The 21726-nt window shown below is 44.9% G+C and overlaps 2 protein-coding genes across 2 annotated transcripts in view; one reads left to right on the forward strand and one right to left on the reverse strand.

Moving 5' to 3' along the window:
* Positions 1 to 5081, forward strand: part of ATG10 (autophagy related 10) — a gene marked incomplete at its 5' end in the record, with an annotated part of 90839 nt that extends 85758 nt beyond the window's left edge. The window contains 2 exons of the mRNA XM_082013489.1: positions 4294 to 4391; positions 4670 to 5081. Coding sequence (XP_081869615.1) covers positions 4294 to 4391; positions 4670 to 4790 — 219 coding nt within the window. The 3' untranslated portion in view covers positions 4791 to 5081. The remainder of the gene's footprint in view (positions 1 to 4293; positions 4392 to 4669) is intronic.
* A 10842-nt stretch (positions 5082 to 15923) lies between these two features.
* Positions 15924 to 20402, reverse strand: RPS23 (ribosomal protein S23; the record flags this gene model as incomplete). The annotated part of the gene is made up of 6 exons (XM_082013343.1): positions 15924 to 16123; positions 16567 to 16687; positions 17472 to 17631; positions 18188 to 18422; positions 18762 to 18802; positions 20243 to 20402. The coding sequence occupies 6 exons, from the start codon at positions 20400 to 20402 to the stop codon at positions 15977 to 15979; spliced, it is 864 nt and encodes a 287-aa protein (XP_081869469.1). The 3' UTR covers positions 15924 to 15976.
* Between the last annotated feature and the right edge of the window lie 1324 nt (positions 20403 to 21726).

The raw sequence follows: 21726 nt of genomic DNA on the forward strand, positions 1-21726 counted from the left end.
CGAGCCCTGGGGAACACCACTCGTGACCGGCCGCCAGCCGGATTTAACGCCATTCACCACAACTCTCTGGGCTCGGCCATCCAGCCAGTTCCTCACCCAGCGAAGAGTAAACCCGTCTAAGCCACGAGCCGCCAGTTTCTCCAGGAGAATTCTGTGGGAGACGCTGTCAAAGGCTTTACTAAAGTCCAGGTAGACAACGTCCACTGCCTTTCCCTCATCCACTAGGTGGGTCAACTGGTCATAGAAGGAGATCAGGTTGGTCAAGCAGGACCTGCCTTTCATGAACCCGTGCTGGCTGGGCCTGATCCTTTGGCTGTCCTGCAGATGCCCTGTGAGCACTCTCAAGACCAACCGCTCCATAATCTTCCCTGGAACAGAGGTCAGACTGACAGGCCTGTAGTTCCCAGGATCCTCCTTCCGACCTTTCTTGTAGACGGGCGTCACATTGGCAAGCCTCCGGTCTTCTGGGACCTCCCCTGTTAACCAGGACTGCTGATAAACGATGGAGAGTGGCTTGGCAAGCTCCTCTGCCAGCTCTCTCAGTACTCTCAGGTGGATCTCATCAGGCCCCATAGACTTGTGGGTGTCCAGGTGGCTTAGCATGTCCTTGACTGCTTCCTCCTGGATTATGAGGAGTACATTGTGCTTGCCATCCCCATCTTCCAGCTCAGGGGGCTGAATATCCTGTGGATACCTGGAGTGGCTATTAAAGACTGAGGCAAAGAAGGCATTAAGTACCTCAGCCTTGTCCTCGTCCTTGGAGACAATGTTCCCCGCCATATCCAGTAGGGGATGGAGATTCTCCTTGCCTCTCTTTTTGTTGTTAATATATTTGTAAAAACATTTTTTATTATCCTTTACAACTGTGGCCAGACTGAGCTCTAGCTGGGCTTTTGCCTTTCTAATTTTGTCCCTGCTTGACCTAACGAGATCCTTGTACTCTTCATGAGTTGCCTTCCCCTTCTTCCAGAGGTGATAAACTCTCCTCTTTTCCCTGAGTCCCAGCAAAATCTCCCTGTTCAGCCAGGCCGGTCGCCTTCCCCGCCAGCTCTTCTTACAGCACATGGGGACTGCCTGCTCCTGTGCCTTTAAGATTTCCTTCTTGAAGACTGTCCAGCCTTCCTGGACCCCTTTGTCCTTCAGGACTGTCTCCCAAGGGACTCTCTCAACCAGTGACCTGAACAGGCCAAAGTCTGCCCTCCGCAAGTCCATGATAGCAGTTTTGCTGAGTCCTCTCCTTACTTCACTCACAACTGAGAATTCTATCATGTCGTGGTCGCTAAGCCCAAGACGGCCTCCGACCACCACATCTCTCACCAGTCCTTCTCTGTTTGTAAACAGCAGGTCCAGCAAGGCACCTCCCCTGGTGGGCTCACTCACCAGCTGTGTCAGGAAGTTATCCTCCACACACTCCAGGAACCTCCTAGACTGTTTCCTCTCTGCCGTGTTATACTTCCAGCAGATGTCCGGTAGGTTGAAGTCCCCCACAAGAACAACGGCCAGCGAATGCGAGACCTCTGCCAGTCGCTTATAGAATGTCTCATCCGTCTCTCCTTTTACATCTGCTCGATCCAGAGGGAAAGAAAGAGCCTTTCCACCCATTCAAGACGAATGGAGGAGAAATTGCAGATAATTCAGAATGTGAACAGATTTCACCTCTATCACATGCTAGTAAGTCACAGATTGATGCCGAAGATGGTGGGACCAAGGATGTTACCCTTTTGAGAAAGTGAGTAGCAATGAAAATGCATCGAGGGTAACTTCTTAAGGCAGGTAATAGACAGCCCTGCGAGAAGGGATGCCATGGTGACCTGTTGGTCATCAACGCAATTGAGCTAATTGGTGATGTCAAGATTGGAGGCAGCCTGGGCTGCAGTGATCATGCTCTGGTGGAGTTCACAGTCCTGAGGGATATGGGGCAGGTGAAGAGTAAAGTCAGGACCCTGAATTTTAGGAAAGCAAACTGCCAGCTCTTCAAGGAGTCAGTCAACAGGACCCCCTGGAAAACTGCCCTCAGGGACAAGGGAGCAGAACAGAGCTGGCAGGTCTTTAAGGATATTTTCCATAGAGCGCAAGAGCTCTTGATCCCCAAGTGTAAGAAATCAGGAAGGGAAGGCAAGAGACCAGCATAGCTGAGTCGAGACCTTGAGAAGGGCAAGAAGGAAATGCATAGGCAGTGGAAGCAGGGACAGGGATCCTGGGATAAGTACAGGGATGCTGCCTGGTTAAGCAGGGGTGGGGTCAGGAAAGCCAGGGTGCAGCTGGAGCTGAACTTGGCAAGGGATGCAAAGAATACTAAGAAGGGCTTGTACAGGCATGTCAGCCAGAAAAGGGAGGTCAAAGAAAGCGTGCCCCTCTTGATGAGCAAGGCTGGCAGACTGGTAACAGTGGATGAGGAGAAGGCCAATGATGTACTCAACAGCTTTTTTGCCTCAGTCTTCACTGGCAGTGTCTCTTCCCACACCTCTCAAAGGGATGGACAGCAAGACGGGAACTGGGGGAGCAAAGTCCCTCCCACTGCAAGAGAAGATCAGATTTGAGGCCACCTGAGGAACCTGACGAGATGCACCCCAGAATCCTGAGGGAACTGGCTGATGTAGTTGCCAAGCCACGCTCCATGATATTTGAAAAGTCCTGGCAGTCAGGGGAAGTCCCTCGTGACTGGAAAAAGGGAAACATTGCACCCATTTTTAAAAAGAGTAGAAAGGAGGACCCTAGGAACTACCGACCTGTCAGCCTCACCTCTGTGCCTGGGAAGATCCTGGAGCAGATCCTCCTGGAAGCTATGCTAAGACACATGGAGGGTTGGAACAGCTCTGCTGTGAAGACAGGCTGAGAGAGTTGGGGTTGTTCAGCCTGGAGAAGAGAAGGCTTCGGGGAGACCTTACTGCAGCCTGCCAGGGCTTCAAGGGGACTTATTCAGAGTGCTAAGTCACTTAAAGCCCAGATTATCTTCTCTGTTCTTTTGGGGAGTGCGCTACCTCTTTATGCCCTTTGTGGAAGGGAGTTGCCTGAAATTGCTGCTTAATCCACTTTTTTTTCTTTGCTTAATAGTTCTGTAACTATTGTTAACTATCTTTCTTTGCTGTCTTTGAGGAATACTGTTGGCACATTCTATGTGTTTTCTAGAATTATTTGGAGACCTAAATTGATTTAAGCTAGCAGATAGTTGGAAAGGATTTTTAATTCAAACTACTGCTTGCTCTTAATGGAAAACAGCATCAGTTCACTTTCACCAACAGCAGATGGTAGCATTCTTGCGCAAGTTATCTTGTCTGCACTGCAATGTAAAACAAAGCTTTCTGATATTTTTTGTATGTTCTGAAGCTTCTGGAAGTTCTTTAAATTTGTCTTAGACACAAAATGATTGATCCTCAGGAGTACATTAAGGGAAAATCACTTCCCTAGGGCGTGGTGTGTGAGACAGTCAAATATGCTGATGTCGTGGTATCACCCATGTAAGAGCTGATGAGATCACTGTTACGGCTTTGCATTGAGTGCAAGCTTGATTAAGTCAGAACACGTATACTCCCTGAGTGTCACCTGGAGATGAAAGTGAAAGCTCTATGGAGCGTTGTATTGAGTTTTCAGCAGCACCAGGTACACTGTGAAGGTGTAGAAGAACAGACAGAGTCTTACCATGGCATAGAGAGTGTGTCTAACTGCAAACTTAACTGTTGCCAAATAATACTCTGGTTTTCCTCAGGACAGTTTTGAGTGGGCTTCTTGAAGAACAACCATTTTAGGTTGTCGTTGTCTTTGATATTTTTCTGTAGAATAACCCAAAATGAGGATATGCCACCTAGTGGAAGTTAAAGCCACCTTGAGGGCTTTTTCTTCTTTCTTCCTCCACCTCACAGGCTCCAAATTAAACTGTACTTCCCAGCACCAGTTTGAGAAGATAAAAGGATGGGGGGGTCAAGGTTCTTAAAGAGATTTTCCATGGAGTATTAGAATTGATCTGAGACTTTTTTACACAGTAGCTTTGCCTGCTTGTGTTCAGGTAATGCTGATACAGTTAGTTTCAGTTAGGTTTTTTTGAGTTACTTTTGAAAACCATTACCTTTTAACTAAAACAGTGGCATAGCCTGGTTGGTGATCTTATTTCCCTTTAAGATAGGAGACTGTGGTCTCAGATATTAATTTGTCAATGACTATCACTAAAAGAGCAATAGGGGTTAGGTTCTGAAAAGAGAAGAGTTGCATCAAGGATTAATTAGTCCTTGCTTTGTCTTTTCCATATGCAAATGGAGTCTTTTCTGTTTTCTTCTTGCAACTGATATTCCCTCTTAGGAGCACCCCTTACTTGGGCAGCCATTTTTCGTTCTGCACCCCTGCCGGACTAATGAATTCATGTCTTCTATACTGACTGGTTCACGGAAACAGAACAGGTAAGAAACAGTACTGTGCCTTCCAAGGCTTTGTGCAATGCAGATAAAGTAAATCAGCTGGGAAGTGGAAATGGTCAAAACAACTTCCTTGGTTCACATAGAATAAGATTCTGGATTGTCACCTAAGGGCTGAAAGTTAAAATACATTTCATATAGATAAAGTGAAAGAATAGCCCCTTCTGAAGTTATGACTCTCAAGTATGTCTACAGTTCAGAAAAGTTTGGGGTAATATGTTTATGGTGCTTTTTTTGTTTGTTTTTTTTTTTTTTTACCCTAGACACACAAATTACATTATATTGTGGCTCAGTACTGTAGGCCCAGTTGTAGGCCTAAATCTACCCCTGAGTTATGCAAAACTGGCACCTGAGCAGAATGCTGCTGATTCAGTTGAAAGGTAAGAGAAAATGAAATAACTTTTTTTCTCTCCCATCTTCCTATGAAATTAAAAAGATCAGATGGATAACTGGCAAAAACATTATCTTCTCCTTTGGAGCTCTTGGTTCAGTTTGTTTAGGACTCACTGTTCGATATTTTGCTTACATGGCTCCCTTCTTGCCTTACTTAATTTGCAGTTAAAATTTGCACTGAGAGAGTTGTGCTTGGCATATTTCTGACTCCATTTATGACTGTCAGAAGGTCCTTGATGTCCTGGAATCTTTCTCAGATGTGTAAAAGGGACCATTTTATGGTGGTCCCTCCAGCACATGGCTGGTGGTGTGACCTGGCATAACTCTGCTATAATGATTTTAATTTCATCTCTTCTCTTTTTTCTGTTTGATATCTTTACTTCAGACCTCTAAGATGAAGGACAGATGATGGTTAGCTGTAGTAAAGCTACTGCAGACTTGCCTAGGGATGAAATCAAACAAAGGAATCCTTCCTGACTGGTAAGCAATGCAATATGGAAAGATGTTCATGGCTTTTACTCTGGCAAGAACTTGCCTGATTACAGTGGAAGACCGAAGAGCTGGCTGCAGTTGTGACAACAACTGTCAAGCACCACCAAGACGTGAACTCCCTTGCAATTGCATTGACCCCTTGAAGTCACTCATTTCCTACCTCTGTTTTACTGTGGTTGTGGCCTGAGTAACACTGCACACAAACGCACAAGCCTATGGTTCCTGGATACAGAGTTGAGATGCTGGGTTTGGTTCTGCTAAACTTATTTACTAAAAATCATATCTTTAGAAAATCTGCACCATCTGTGAAGATATATACAGCGAAGTACTTGTAGGATGTGGTTTAAGCTTGTGGCAATGAGTGTATGGGCTGAGACTACTTCACCTCAGGACCACCTTCTCTACCACAGCCTGATGCATGGACCATCCTTGTGTTCCACACCACACACAGAATATCCTAATCTGAGGACTGAATAGTACTTTGCTGCGAATATTTTGTGTGTGTATGCATGTCCTGCTTCAGGGAGCAGACAGGATCAGGATTGTAGGCAAACAGAATACTTATAGCCTACATCTGACTAAGCATGTACAGTTGTAGAGTTCAAGGTGCCTCCTGCTATCGTATGAGAACATCTGGCTTTTTTGTGCTTCACTGCCTCCAACGGAAGGTTTGCCATACCCTGTGGGAGTTATTGTTGTAGTCAATTAGTATTTCTCATTTTACTAGTAGTTGTTCACAGGTTTGGTCCCTATCCTGCAGTCTTTATGCAAGCCTCCCCTGACAGCTGTTGAATTTTGGGCAAGTAGGAATTGCATAGTAGTGCAATCAGTGAAAAACAGATTAGAAGTAACTTCCATACAAGTCCTCTTGGATTCTTTCCCAATCACATTTTATTTGCAGTATAGACCAGACCACAAGTCCTGAGCAGTTGAGGAGGATTTACAGATTTTACTTTGTATGTTCAGCAATATGTCGCTTGCATCCAGTCCAATGTATGCCACATCAGAGCTGGAAATGTGAAATGCATCGGATTTCAGATTCTGGGTCTTCAGCTGTTTTGATTGGTTGCATATTTTTAACTTACATCATATGTTACTGGTGGATTGAAATACAGTGCAGTCTTTAAAATTCCATTGGTGCAGAATTCTTTTGCCAACCATTTAGAATTAATAATGAAAACACACGATTTCTCCCATTCTGGATCATAACAACTTGAAAAGCCGTTTTTCCATGTAAGATTACAAATACAGCTTTCCAGTCATATACCATGACAGTAACCACATTGTCTTTTTTAACACTTTTGGTAACATTTGCTTGATAGTTGCATCCATAGCCTGTTTTCAGATTTAAGGGAGACTTCTACAGGAGGAAGAACAAAAAAAAACAGATAACAGCGATTTTAAGAGCTGTTAAATGTTCATCCCTGCTCTTTGATCTTCATTTGTGATACAATGGAACAGAGGAGCAAAAGCAATCAGACCTCCTCAGCTGCCCTGCATTGCTAAGCAGCTCTCTGTCGGCTTCTCCTGCCGCTGGCCAGCATATCGGCACACTCACTCTGTGCTGGCTAGCCCTTGGGACCTTTATTCCCAGTATAACTTAGAACTGGCCTCAGGTAGCTTCATTTAAGCCAAGATCTGAATCAGCTCCTGATGGCCCTGGTAAGGGAAGTGGGAAGGACTGATGGAGTTCTTCCCTATAAACCATCAGCACTGAATGCTGCAGCAGCGTATCTGAGCATCAGTTCTGCTCATTTTCCCAAAGCATCACGGATGTTGCCTGGTGCTGCACTGAGGGTTGAATATACAGAAGAAATTCCACTTTAAAACAATAAAAATAATAAAATGCAATCCTGAATACAGAGTGGCTTTGGAATAATTTATAGCTTAAATGCTGGTTTTACTGTTCCCATATACCAGACAAGAGCTGTGCCCTGATAAAGAAGAAGAAAAGAGCCTGGAACAACTTTGACTATTATTTTCAGTACTAGTTGTTAGGACAAGATTCAACTGCTAAAATGCTGCTGTGCAAAATTTATAAGCATAGTTTCATAGGCATTTCTTGGAGACCAGCTTTTCCTATTTCCGTCTTGGAAGCAGAAACTGCAGTACAACAGTATTATTCATGATAGGATTTGGACAGTTGGGTTTCTTCACTATAGGCAAGACTACTTATTGCTGGTCTGTGAAGTGTCATTGCTCTACTCAGGATGTCAGTGTCTCATCCATGTGACACTGTACATCAGACAGTGTACTTAAGATTGTAATCACAGATGAAAGAAAACAAATGTGAAATAGGTCTGGGAGAATATACTCCAGTCACATTCTCCACTCCATCTTAATTGCATCTTAATCTTCTCTTCTTTTTTCCAAGAATTAAAGAAAAGTGGATTTTGTATGTAAATAAGAAATAAGTATTTTTTCTTTTGTATGGAGGAATTCTCAGCACCCATTACTTTCTACCTTAATTTATCATTTGTAAATGAAATTGAGTATTATTTGGACAGAGCATTGCACATTCTACTTGACTTAAGATTTCCTCTGTCAGAGATGACCCTAGGCTCTTGTCTAATGGACGGCTGCACACAGTGGGATACTGCATTGTCAATGTCCTGACAGTCATGCTCTAACTCCTAGATGTCCTCTCCCAGCAATCACTCTACCTCCTAGATCTCTTATAACCATACATTCACTTGGCTGGACACTCAAGTTGTTCCCAGTTTTTGAAGCTGTCTCTGTTTTGCTTCCTTCCTCCTGATAATGTGCCTCCAAATTCCTCTTCAGTGCCTTGACCCTGTTCCCACAGTCTGAGACACAGTTCGGCTGCCCTGTTACAATTCTTAACCGTTAAATACCATTAACAACGAAGCAACAGAGCAGTGTCATCATCAGTGTCAATGTTTCCCTGAAATTTGTCCAGAATACCACTAGACAAAAATTCAGCTTAGTACAAATACACTAAGCTTAGATTGAGAAACAAATACAGCATAAGATAAATATTTGGGATCAAGGAGAGATATAATCTTTAGATACCTACTTTCTAAAAGCTTAAGTAAGAAAGAGGTAGGCATGTAATTTCCCATTTATATCTGTGCCTTAATGACTTGTAGGTTATTTTATATAAAATGTTTATTTACAAAAATCCTATTTTATTTCAAAAGCAAGTTAACTGCAGCACTATTTTGTAATTTTATTTGGTGAATCTATTGAAGATTCTTAGAATTCAACTTGGATTTTGGCTATATACATTATCTGACATCTTGCAGCCTACCAAAAAGAAAAATGCCAGTTCCAAACAGTTTTTTAAATTTGCTCAGTCATTCATCCTCAGACACCAAGCTGAGTGATGCAGTTGACACGCCTGAGGGACGGGATGCCATCCAGAGGGACCTGGACCAGCTCGAGGAATGGACCCGTGTGAACCTCCTGAGGTTCACCAAGGCCAAGTGCAGGGTCCTGCACCTGGGTCGGGGCAACCCCCGATATCAGCACAGGCTGGGAATGAAGGGATGGAGAGCAGCCCCATGGAGAAGGACTTGGGGGTCCTGGTGGATGAAAAGCCGGACAGGAGCCGGCCATGTGCGCTGGCAGCCCAGAAGCCACCGGTGTCCCGGGCTGCCCCCAAAGCCACGTGGCCAGCGGGGCGAGGGAGGGGGTTCTGCCCCTCTGCCCTGCTCTGGGGAGACCCCCCTGCAGGGCCGCGTCCAGCTCCGGAGCCCTCGGCACAGGAGAGACACGGAGCTGCTGGAGCGGGGCCAGAGGAGGCCCCAGCAACGCTCCGAGGGCTGGAACAGCTCTGCTGGGAGGACAGGCCGGGAGAGCTGGGGGGGCTCAGCCTGGAGCAGAGAAGGCTCCGGGGAGACCTTCCTGCAGCTGCCAGGGCTGAGAGGGGCCTTAAAAGAAAGATGGGGACAGACTCTTTAGCAGAGTCTGTAGCCATAAAACAAGGGGTAATGGTTTTAAATTAAAAGAGGGCAGATTTAGACTAGATACAAAGAAGAAATTTTTCATGATGAGGGTGGTGAAGCCCTGTCCCAGAGAGGTGGTGGATGCCCCATCCCTGGGAACATCCCAGGTCAGGTTGGACGGGGCTCTGAGCAACCTGCTCTGGTTGCAGATGTCCCTGCTCACTGCAGGGGGGTTGGACTAGATGGCCTTTAAAGGTCCCTTCCAATCCAAAGATTCTATGATTTTATGATTCTTGCTGATCTGGGAAGACATACTGAAGACCATTGCTTCTGGGGACTTCTTTTTAAGAGAACAAACTCATACCTGCTCTTGGTTACAAGAATCGTCAAGAAGAATGCATTTTATGTGTTCAACTAAGCCAAAAATATGCTTTTCTTTGGGATGCAGTTGCTACCTACATAATCCCTCATTTGTGTCAGCATCATCAGGTTAGAATTTAATCCCCATCTGATCTGCCAGAAGGTTTGTAGTTTCTTGCTTTTGGTTACTAAAAGAAACGTTCCTTCAGTCAAATTGTATGCTTGTTTTCACAATAGTGAATGTTGAGCTGTTTACTTACAGCTGAATATAGTGAAATAATCAATATCAATTCTTGTTGCAACTCCATGAATTCCAGCATGGAAATTCATCAACTTTTTCGATAACTTTTTTTTTTGCCATTTACTGTAACTATGTTTTAATGAGTTTGTTTGAGCATCTGTATTTATATTGCATGATGTTTCAGTTCCAGCACAAAGAAAAAACAATTGCTCTTTCCTCTGAACTGTGAAGTTACAACTATTCCTCCAAAATACCCTCTTCCAAAGAATAGTGTATGTATGGATTTCAAAAGTGTTTCAGAGAATTTGCAGCATTTCTCAGCAATAAGTTCTTCCCGCCTAGAATAAAAAATGTTTATCTGAAGTTCATAGCTGCAAAACTGCGATGTGAAATAGCTGTAGCTTTAATTCCTAAATTTAAAAAAACAGGCTGGTACAGAGGCATACTAGGAGAGTAGCCCCAAGGACAGTAACCGTGTATTGAGTGAAAGAATTAGGAAGGTGTCACACACCTGTTATCTTTATGTCCTAGGTTCCATTACAGTCTTAAAAAACACTGCACCACAAGGAAGCTTTCACTTCACCACTTGAGAGCTTATTGTAACTGTCACCTGCTGAAGATGAATTTCAACTTAAGGCAAGAGAAGAGTGTACTGCTGTGTTTGAAAAGAGAATGGTTTTACAAAGCCTTGCCTTGAACACCTTTTTCCTCGAGCCTGTTAGAAAACAACATGTTTTTCTGCAGTATTATTTTCAGTAATGCTGTTAGTACAGCACGCTGGAAGAGGTAGCCCTGTCTAAAGAGATTAGGCGGCGTGCTCTGGGCACTGCCAGGTTCAGCAGCTGTGCACTATTAGCCGCAGCAGCAGCGGCCAGATGGAGTGAGATGTTATTCAGGTGCTTCCTTTCCCCACCTTTGTTGCTGCCCAGGATTAGGCTATAGACAGAGCAGCATCCCAGTAAGGAGATTTTCACCAGCAGTCGTCTGCATCACCAGGAACAATCCCCAATGTCTGTTTTGGAATACATCACCTTAAATCGCAGAGACTGGTCCTAATGATTTTTGTTTCTGCTGAGCAAGCACCGCAGTTGATGCCACTCCACTTCCAGGGGCAGGTGGAGCCCACAGCAGGGGAGAACACAGGGTGAGCATAGGTGGAAAAAGATTTGGCAAACTGGAAATTAAATAATCCGTCTTTGCTTTGCACCTGATTCAAATCAAAACCCTGAACTAAATTTTGGTGGATTCCAGCCAGGCCTCACTCCGCCAAGCATTGATTGTTTCTCCAGGGTTTGTAAAGTTCCTTCTCCTGCATCCAGCAGTCAGGTGTTGTTAGTGTCGTATGATTAGTCAAGTCTTCTAATATCTATATATGCTTTGCTAATTAGAAACACGGACTGCTGTATCTATTGTAGAAGTTCACCTCTTCTCTAATCTCTGTGGATTCCCTTCCGTTACGGAGGATTTGGGTTGTATAACATAGAATTTCAACGCTTCTTTTTTAGGCTAAAAAAACCTCTTCAGCTGGTGATGAGGTTTGGCTTGGCTCATCTTCCTTTGACTTCTTTCTACAACGTACAGATCACACAAGTTATTCCTGGGCACTGACAGAATCCGTAGATGCATTTGCTAGAAGAATCCTGGTGCCCAAGTGTTGACTAGCTGTTACATGCTGAAGATGTAACTTCATAAAATGCAACTCAAAATGTGCAACTAGCTTTAATATTGTCGTGCTTTGCTTGTTCTGCCCCCAGTTCTGTCCATTCTCCTATGGTAACTATTACTATCCCTTTACCTTAATAGCAGTCTCACTTCTGCTACATTGCAAGAAGTTTTTTTTAAAAAACAGCAAAACAAGCCCCTAACTCAGCCAAACCTGTAAAATGTACACATGCTTGATGGAGTAGTAAGCAGCTGTGTTCTTCTTTTCTATGTTTTTGATCTAACAAGATTTCAGGTAATTTACTCCATAAGGTCTTGTGCTTCTATGTAGCATGTAGCCACCATTTAAGTACACAAAAGCAACAAGGCAGTAAGTGTCCCATTTTCCTAACAGGAATGCACTGAATCGGTTAAAAGCTAAATTTCCTATTTTGAAGATTTCCTTTATTAAAGTCCATATAAACAACTTTTTGGCTTACACTTTTTATGTTTCAGCTTTTCCCCTCATTGTACTGATAGCAACATCTAGTGGCAAGATGACCTCATGACAATGCCCTACTTTTGGAAGCTGGTCTCGCTCCATTTACCTCTGGGTAAATCTTCATCTCCTCTACTGCCAGATTGCCTTTAGAATTTGGAAAGAATTTGAACCGCAAGGACTTCGATAGTCATCTTCTCTGGCTGCAGCAAAATCCCTTTTTTCAAAGGAGTATCGCTGGCAGCCCTACTAATAATTTCTGCTATGCAAGAAAAGCAAATCAAAACAACAAAACCAGACAGACTCAGTCTGTCTGTAATAACAAAACCAAAGCTGCTGATTTTCTTAGTTGAACTAATGTATCTCCTGTGGAAATTGAGCTGGCATCCTAACAGCAGCAGTTGTGTAGGTTAAAACCATGTAAGACCATGATTTCTAGATTAAATGAGCTGGCTGGGATCTGCTGCTTCCCCCAGAACTGCTGTCAGATCTGCAAGCAGTGTCGGAGCTCAGTGTTCAGGTTTGCTCATCCAGTAGCTTCCAGTCTTATTGCGATGAAAGATCACCTGAAAAAACGTGGTGACCTTCTAGCTGTTTTGCATGTAATTGTGTACCTGATTTCTCTCACATGAGTACCCACACTTGGTTTGATGCATATTATTGTAAATATAGCTGTACTGATGGCAGCCAGCGCTTTCGAACCTGGCTGTCTACACTCGTTCTGCTCCTGGATGATGGCTGGATTTCAGAGGCTTTGCAGCAGAATCTGTATGCATCTCCACTGTGTGCTACCTCCAATTACTCCATATGTATTCCAAGTTTCATGGAAGCATTAGATAGAGCCACAGCAGACATGGTAAGGACGTATCTGGGATTTCTGGGCATACAATATCATGGCTGAAATTGCTGTGCATAAACAGTAACTCTGGTTCAGTGAAGCTGTAAGAAATACTGGGCAGATGTAGAAGATCCACAAAATCCATCCGCCTAACATTTTGGGTGAAAAGAGAACACATCCAGAACACACATATGGTTGCATGAAAGAAAAAAAAAAATTACAAGCAGTTAACCCTTCACTATCTAAGAAAACAACAGGGCTAGGAAACCAGAAAGCACAGGAAAAACAGTGGCGATATTGTGTGCCCCAGGGAGCCATGGGGATAGCTGATGGCATGGTCCACCCAACCTCTTCGCCTCGGCTCTGGCGTGCTCGTTCACTGAAGTGCTCTACAGGTTCTGTGCATTTACACTGCGCCCAAGATTAGTCAAGGAGTTAAGGCCTCACTCTGAAAATCTTAAAGGGCATTTAAGTCCAGTTCCAACAGAACAAGAGAGTCTTAATTCCAGAATCGCAGAGAGCAGCTTTTCCAAGTTCCCCCATAAAGCTGGGAAGTGACTGCCGCAAAAGTTGTTGTCATTGCAAATTGAGGCTACTGCATTTACAGGGATAAGGGAGACCCAAGTTCAACATTGCTTCTGCGCCTGGGCAAGGATTTGAATCCAAATCTCACAAATTCCCCGATCACTAAGCCACAAAATAGCCAGTAGTAGAGATTCTCAATCTGTTCTTAAATTTTACTCCATTTTCATATAAATGGATGAATACTTATTGAAGCAGAGCCCTTTGGATGAACACTCAGATCAATTTTGATTATAATGAGGGAATTGTTTACACTCTGACTTCAGCCAAATAAATATTTTGAGGTGTTATTGCATAAAATAGCTCTAATATGAAACAAAGAACCCAGTGCTCCGTTATAAGCTTTGTGCAAAATGTACTTTCAAAGGGCCAAAGTAAAGATAAAATTTATGAGTGCAAGTATCAACAGAAGATCCGGATGTGATTTAAAGGCTGATATAGAGGGACGTGTTAGCTGCTTGGTTCATGTTCTGTAATTCTGTACTAGTTCTGGCATCCACATTTTAAAGCGGTATTTGAGAAACTAGATAATAACAGAAAAATGATTGAAGATACAAACTGATGAAATAGGTGAGTTTTTCAGATAGCCTAATCATGGTGCAGAAATCTCTAAAAAATAAAAAAGTCCAACTATTTGTAAATTTTTTTAATCTAGCAAAGCAAGCAAAAAAGCCCTACTCAAAGACACATTCAAGTCAGTAACACAGCAGTTAAATGAAAAGAGCTGGAATGCAGTAAAAGAAACTGGTGTCTTCAAATCAGGCAGACTTGCTGAAGTCCAACTAGGTTGACTTAATTTGCACTTACCATGAAGGAACTGGGTGAAGTTCTATGGGCTAAGCAGGACAGAGATGAGATTAGGCAAGACAAATGTTTCAGTAATCCCTTCAGGACCTAAACCTGATGAATTGTGTCAGGTGCCATTGCCCGTCTTCACACTAGAAACTAGAACTGCCGTTGAAGACCATGAATAAATACCATTTTCAACATTTACAGTCACCATCTTTGATTTGAGGAAGGCTGTTTTCCAAAATACGCATTAAAATTCATGCAATTTCACCTCACAACTTGCTTGTGGGGATGTTCTGACTCCTGATGAATTTAATAGGCCCAGAGAAACAGTAGGGTTTTTTTGGTCAGACCTAGCAGTAAGAGATTTCAGTTCAGTTCCTATGGGAAGAGTTTTGTGACTAACATGATGACCAAAGAGAAAATTCCAGCTACACGGCACAGCAGTCTGTTTCTTCTAAAAAAGGTTGAGCCTGTAATTAAGCTATGGATTGTGTAGTATTTATTACAGTTAATGCAAACATCTCTCAAACACTCAGCCACTGAACAAATAGGCAAAAACAAGGGAGTAAATATATAATACTTCACGCTTTGGGGGAGAAAAAAAAAAACCACCCACAAGCCAACAAACCAAACACCTTTACATAGTTATGCGAGCCATTTAGTGTCCAAAAGAAAAAGTACAGTTAATCCTGTGCTCCTGAAAAGCAATTGATTGTTCTCCATACAGCACAGGGGTACTTTATAATAAACTGGAATTACCTTTCAAAAAAAAGTCACAGTAGACATGAGAGATAAAAGATCTAATCTTGCTGCCTGACAAATCTTTTCATCCTGACAGGTATATTCCATCTGTAAGTGCTGTGCTAACATCCGGTAAGAATCACGCACTCCAGACCTTTATTGACAAACGAGAAACCTAAGTTTACTGCAAGGTGTGGCAGCAAACTTGTGGCTCCCCCAACCCTTACCACTGCAGAAGCCATCCCCAATCATGCACTGATGCAGCCCCCTTAGGATTATTAAGGCTGTGACACCAAAGCAATAGTTAGCCCACTTTCAATTCTGGTGTACGTAGCATGTGTTGAGCTGTGCTGGACCACATGTGCCAGGGTGACACAGTGATCTCCTCCACCATGCTCTTGCAGCACTCCATCCCTCGTGCAACAGAGCAGACACCAGAGACCTTTCCCTTCTCCTAGACAGAACACAGCCTGCTTCCTTAGGTCAGAGCCCCAATTAGCTCTGTTAGTGACATTCATGGACCCAAGCTTAAAAAACCTTCTGGTTCTGTGCAACTGGCAGCAGTAACAGTCCAGAAATTGTTTCACACGGCCCTTTTTATGAGAGCTTTCAGGAAGGAGGGTTTAGGATGGGACAAAGGCCTCAGAGAGATCTATCAGTCCATCTTGCCATCTTTGACAGCAACAGAGTCACTGGTCTAGTTATTAAGCTGAAGAAGCCTTCATGAAGGCGCTACCCATCAGGGATGGTCCACAAAGCACTAAAACACCCTTTAATTCTGTGAAGTTCCTGGCAGACAGCTGTGTTGCTTCACACAACACAAAGGTAAATTTGGAAATGCTGCGCTTTTCAAGCTCACCTGCTGGTTATAAAGATGCCCTGGCACTCTTCTGTCACTCAATGGCAAAGCATTTCTTATAGAAGGAAAAGCCAGCTGCCAACAACAAAAAGACAGTACACCCCAAAATTTCTGAGGTATGTCACTTGCAGATACACATTAAAAAAATCATAAGCTCAAACAACAAGCATAGAAGTTTTTCCAATCAAAAATTTTATTGACATTCTCATCAGTTTAATCTGAATTTATGATCTTGGTCTCTCCTTCTTGCCCTTGTACAAGGCCAACAGAGAAACATTGGCTACTTTCACAACCTTAAAGCGAACTCCAGGGATGTCACCAACAGCATGGCCCTTCCGACCAAAACCAGCAACCAGAACTTCATCGTTTTCCTGCATTGAAAGACCACATAGTTACAAAGCTACAAACATTAAACCTGTACACACTTCTGAATGGGTAACATTAGAAAGTCTAGGGTGTGTCTCAAATTTAAAGAGTTGAAATAGTAGAGCTGCTGATATCTATCTACACATTAATATATATTGATACCTATACATTAATAAAGGACTGTTATCCCCTTCAGTGTTTTGGAGGAAGGAATCAGAAGCAGAGGTATCATTTAGCTTGCAGCAGTACAGCTGAGAACTGCCCTTGCAAAGGGAGGGGAAAGTACAATAATATCTCTCACTTTTTCTTTTACCTCTGCCACCACAGCTGTAACATACACGTAGTGCAGAATGCCATGAACCCTTGTCTAACCTACCCTAAATCTGTCAATTATGTGTTTCTTTACTTTTGAGATACCATTTTTTATAGGTCACTTCTTGAAAATTACCTCAATGAAGTTCAGGCAGCCATCGTTGGGAACAAAAGCTGTTATTTTTTTACCATTCTTAATCAGCTGGACTCTAACACATTTCCTGATGGCAGAGTTGGGCTGTTTAGCTTCTACTCCACTGAAATGGAAGCACATGGAAATAAATTAGCAAAATTTAAATTGGCAGATTAAATCTGGTAGATAACTAGCAGATAATCATTACAGCACCACAAATTACTGCATTATTTTGTACTAAGTGCAAGTTGCATCTGTACTTCAGAATCAAAAGCTATCAGTTATCTCTTTAGAGCTATTCAATACATACAAGGCCAGTTCCAAAGCTGAGTAAAAACTTATAATTAATCACCCACAGACATATACTAATTAAGTAAATAATAATCTGGAGGAGGTGGGTGCAAAAAAAGGGAGAGAAACACCTGGGAGCCCTGGCAGTGTCCCAAGCTTATAAATTATGGAAGAAAAAAAAGCCAGAAAACAAGTAGGTGGGATCTTTGACACAAAGCACACACAGAATCCACCTCCCCCTAAATCCTAAGCTGAGTTACATGACATTTTTATTCTTTAGCTTCTAAATAAGCAAGAGTTTTAAACGACACATGTATGTGAAAAAATACCATTCAGCAGGGCCACTTGCAAAATAACCCACGTTTTCAGTCTAGCATATAGAAATTAACAAAAATGAAGCATGTCAGAGGTAGCAAAACCTCTCGCATATTTCTAAAATAAAGGCGCTTAGCGGTGCTTCTCTCTAGGTCCCTCTCAGAGGCCTCATTTTCCGGGAGGCTTTCCAGGGCAGCCAGATGCCCCACGCCGCGCACCAGTGGGGAGCGAGGCGCACGGAGGGGGGATGGCCCCACGACCCGCCCACGCCGGCCCGCAGCACTCCGCGCAGCTGTACCCACACTTTCTCCAGGACAATCCCCTTGGCGTGAGAGGCACCGCCGAAGGGGTTAGCCTTCAGCGCCGTGCCCAAGTGGGCCTTCTTGTACTGCTTGTCGTGCCACTTCTGGTCGCGGCGGTGGCTGCGGAGCTTCCGCGCGGTGCGGAGCCCTCGGCACTTCCCTGCGGAAGAAAGGCGGAGAAGGATGATGAGGGGGCCGCTCCCGCCGCCGCACCCCTCCCCTCCTCCTCAGGCCCGGCAGGCGACTCAGCGGCCACGCCGCGCTGCGTGTGTGGGGACGGGGCCCGGCCACGTCGCTCCCGCGGAGCGGCGGCGAAGTGTTAGGTAATGGCGGCGGCGCCGCCGCTACCGTGGGGAGCCCCAGAGGCGGCGGTGGGCTGGCGAGGCAGGGAGGGGCGAGCTAGGGGCCCTCCCGGCGGTGCCTCTGCCGCCTCAGCTTCAGCGGCCTGGCCTGGCCTGGCCCGGCCCGGCCCGGCTGCCGCCCGCTGCCTCACCCATCTTTCCGCCGCGGCTGCCGAGCGCGAAAGAGAGAGGCGTGCCCGCCGCGCGCTGCTTAGCTGCGGCCGCGAGGCCCCGCCGCGGGCTGCCCGCGCCGCGCCTGACTGAAACTCCCGCCGGCAGCGGGTGGGTCGACCCGCAGGAGCGGAGGCCGCGGGTTCGGTTCCCTCACCGGGTACAGACGGCTCGGTATCGGCGGCCGTTCGTCCCTGCTTTTACCTCGTTTAATCCGGCTTCTCTGAGTTTTACCTCGGTAGGGAAGGGGGCAGGCACGGAGTACGGCGCGTCGGCCGCCTCCCTGAGGCGAGGCGGCGAAAGGAAGCTTCAGCTTCTCTGAGGAGACAGAAGGAAGGGGCAAGGTGCGAAGGGCGCTCAAGTTCGGGTCGTCTTCACCAAAAGGCGCCCGGGCGGCCCTTCTCCGCGGCGTCAGGGATGCTTGCCGTGCTTTCCGTGGCTAAGAGAAACGGAGGATGACTCTGGTGCTCGGAACAGTCTCAAGAGCGAGGCAGGTGCGGTGACATCACCCCTGTTTTGTGTGGAGCGGCCTCGGCCGCAGTGTGGAAGGGAGGGAGCCTTCCTTCTGCCGCAGGGCTCCGGGGGCTCACTGAGCCCCTCGGCTCCTCTGCATCCCCATCAGGCGTACGCTGCAGGCGCCCGCCCAGCTGCTCACAACGCGAGCAAAAGCAGAAGTCTTACACGTGGTGTGTTTAGGGTGAGCGAGGAAGACCCCAAGGAGGTGTGATGGTAGCTGAGCCAGGATTTCTTACTTCCCACTTTTGACTTAAATACCTACATTGCTCCTAGGTCTTCCTAGATCTATGCCAAAGTAAAACCCTGTAACAGAAACAAGTTTTTTATTAATTTTCAAAGCTCCTGTTATTCTATACCGTCAAACTCTAGCAATCTGCAGATGCCAACTGAGTGGGCACTGCTGCCTCATGCAAGCAATCCACTCCCTAAAAGAAAAAGTCATGAACATTCACTTCCCTTCTTGGGATTGCTGTGAAGGGGCAGTAATTAGGTCTAAATCTATCTTTATAAACACAACCTGCGTTTACAGGTTCAATAGAAAATACACCCTTTGTTTATGCAGGGCTGTTTTTACATTCAATCTGGAATGAAGAAATAATTAAAAAATATTAAAAACCCATCAAAAAAAACAGCAAACAAAAATCAGAAAACCCAGCAACAGTTTCAGTAGCAAATAGATGACTATCGTAAAAAGCAACTTTTTAGAAGACGCAATTCCAAAGTGGAGAATGCAATCACTATTTGGTAATTTTAAGAATAGGGAAAAAATATTTAAGAATAGGGAAAATCCTGTAAAAATGCTACAGCTTTGCTTTACAATCTGAAGAATATTAGGAATACTTAAAAGTTGACTAGGAAGGAAATTGATGAATAAATAAAATTAATATATTGAAACAAATGATGGCATTTGGTGCACCAATAGTCACTGAGACGTTAAGATCTAGGAAAGAGATTATTTGAAGTGATGCTACTGTAGGTTTTGCTGTTTCTTTTTAAACATTAGTAGGACTTGGGACACTTCTGTTGCAACAGTTTTTTTCTTCATTTCGCCATGTTAGTCAAAATTAGTATTGTTTGTTTGATCCAAAACCAAAGAGAAGCACTCAGGTTTAGTTAGTGTCATCCATTGCAAAAATGCTGACTCAGACATGTCGCCCAGTGTTTAATGACACGTAGTGGACATATTTGTATATACAAACTATTTATTATGGCACAAAAAGGCTTACAAAAATTATCAAATGAAAATGTGTATTACTACTCCATCTTGCACAAAAGCAACTTATGATCTTGGTCTCTCCTTCTTGCCCTTGTACAAGGCCAAGAGAGAAACACTGGCTATTTTGAAAACCTTGAACTCCATGGATGTTGCCAACAGGGTGACCCTTCCAACCAAAACCAGCAACCAGAACTTTGTCATTTTCCTAGAATTTAGCAGTAACCAGACTGCTAAAAACAACTGTACAATTTAACTGAAATAACAAAGAATAAAGTCAAATAAGGCTGACGACTGGGACTCGCTGGGGTACATGTACACGCGGATGTACAAGGAAGTAGCTGCACCCCAAAACCCGTTGAAACAGTCTCAGGTTGGAAGATTCGAGCTCGATTTCACAGTCCATGTTTACCAACCAGCGGAACACAGCTGTTTCACACTCCCGAAAGTGTAGGGTGAGTAAGATTACAATTTCTGAGCTGTTATACTGGGTCAATTAACTTTACTGGTTTTGGACGCAGGTTATTTACCTCGATGAAGTTCAGCCAACCACCCGTGGGAAGAGGGTCCGTTATCTTCCTGCCATTTGGGATCAGCTGAATGCTGACATGTTGCCGGATGGCAGATCTGGGCTGCTTCGCTTCCGCAGGTCTGTTTGATCGAGGTGCGAGCCAGACACCGAGCAGCCATTCTGTCGCGTGGGGCACCCCACGGTCTGTCCCTGCGTTAGTAACTCTGCTGGAAACGGCTGCCTGGGAGGACTGTTGGCAGCTGGGTGGAAACGGGTCGTTTTCTTTGGAGAACGCCAGCACTGTTACATAAGTGCTTCTAAAATTAAACGATTTGGTTGGCCGAGCAGATAAATCCCACAGTTTATCTTCAGACTCCCGGTATAATCTTGTCTCCAGTGTTCAAATCTGATTTCTGACGTCCCGCAGAGCTGTAAAACGAAAGCCTCGACCGGAGGGCGGTCAAGCTGCAAGCTGCCCCTCCTGTCCCCGGCCTGCGGTCCGGCACGGGCCGGGGACTACAGCCCCCGTCGTCCCTCGCGCAGCCGCCATTTTGGGCCCGTGTGGACCCGCCCGCGGTGGGGGCTGGTGCCGCCGCCGGCGTTTGGTGAGGGACGGGGCTGCCCGTCGCGGCCTCTGGGTCGCTGACGTCGTCCCGCAGTTTCCTTAGGGCAGCCCCGTTTGCGAGTGTGGAAAATGCTTTCAGTGTTTCCTCATGCGCCTCTTCCATTAGGGAGAACGACGGAAAGGGAGGTTGAGGAAAGAAAGGAGGGGGAGTTAGGGCCTTGACTACCTTGCCAGGTACCTCGGAGCCTGTGGCTTTCTCTCACTTGAACGGCAAGTAGTTTACAAAACACTGATGGGCTGAAAACAACAAACCAGGCCCTCTGGTTGCCACAGTCACATTCTGCTGGTGCGTGGAGATACACAAGTGTTGGAACCTCTTTCTACAGTGGTAGATGCACCCTGTAACGCAGACTGAGCTTTTTCACGTTAGCTTTTTTTTTTTTTTTTTTTTTTTTGGTGGGTGTATGTGTTTGGTTTTTTCCCCTTGCCCCGAAGGTTGGGCAAAAATTGGAAGCTTCATTCTCAATCCAGTCTCCATCCAGACCAGCTATGGTAGGGCCTGGAGTCTGTACGGAGATATCTCGGGACAGGCTGGCATCCTTTGGGGTAGTTAGCAAAGGGTGCAAAGAGTAGAAAGCAGGCAGGAAAGAGCTGGAGTTGTAACAGGATTAATTTTTGCATCATCCCAGCTTGCATGGTGGAGATGAAGGCTGGAAGGCCTGTGGGCAAATTAGTTGCCCAGAGAGCGGATTTTGTTGGAACCGAGACAAACTTTTTCTATGTATTAAGGACGGTTTTCTGTCCATGCTTCTGCTGCATTGTCAGTGTGTTGTGAATATATCTGGATCAGAGGAACAGTGCATGCCTCAAAGTAAAAAAATAATGATATTTTAAGGGCTGGTGCCTTGTACAGTGACTGATACCTCATACTTTGCTTG

The sequence above is a fragment of the Phaethon aethereus genome, assembly GCF_964289735.1.
Source record: "Phaethon aethereus genome assembly, chromosome: Z".
NCBI classification, from domain to species: Eukaryota; Metazoa; Chordata; class Aves; order Phaethontiformes; family Phaethontidae; genus Phaethon; species Phaethon aethereus.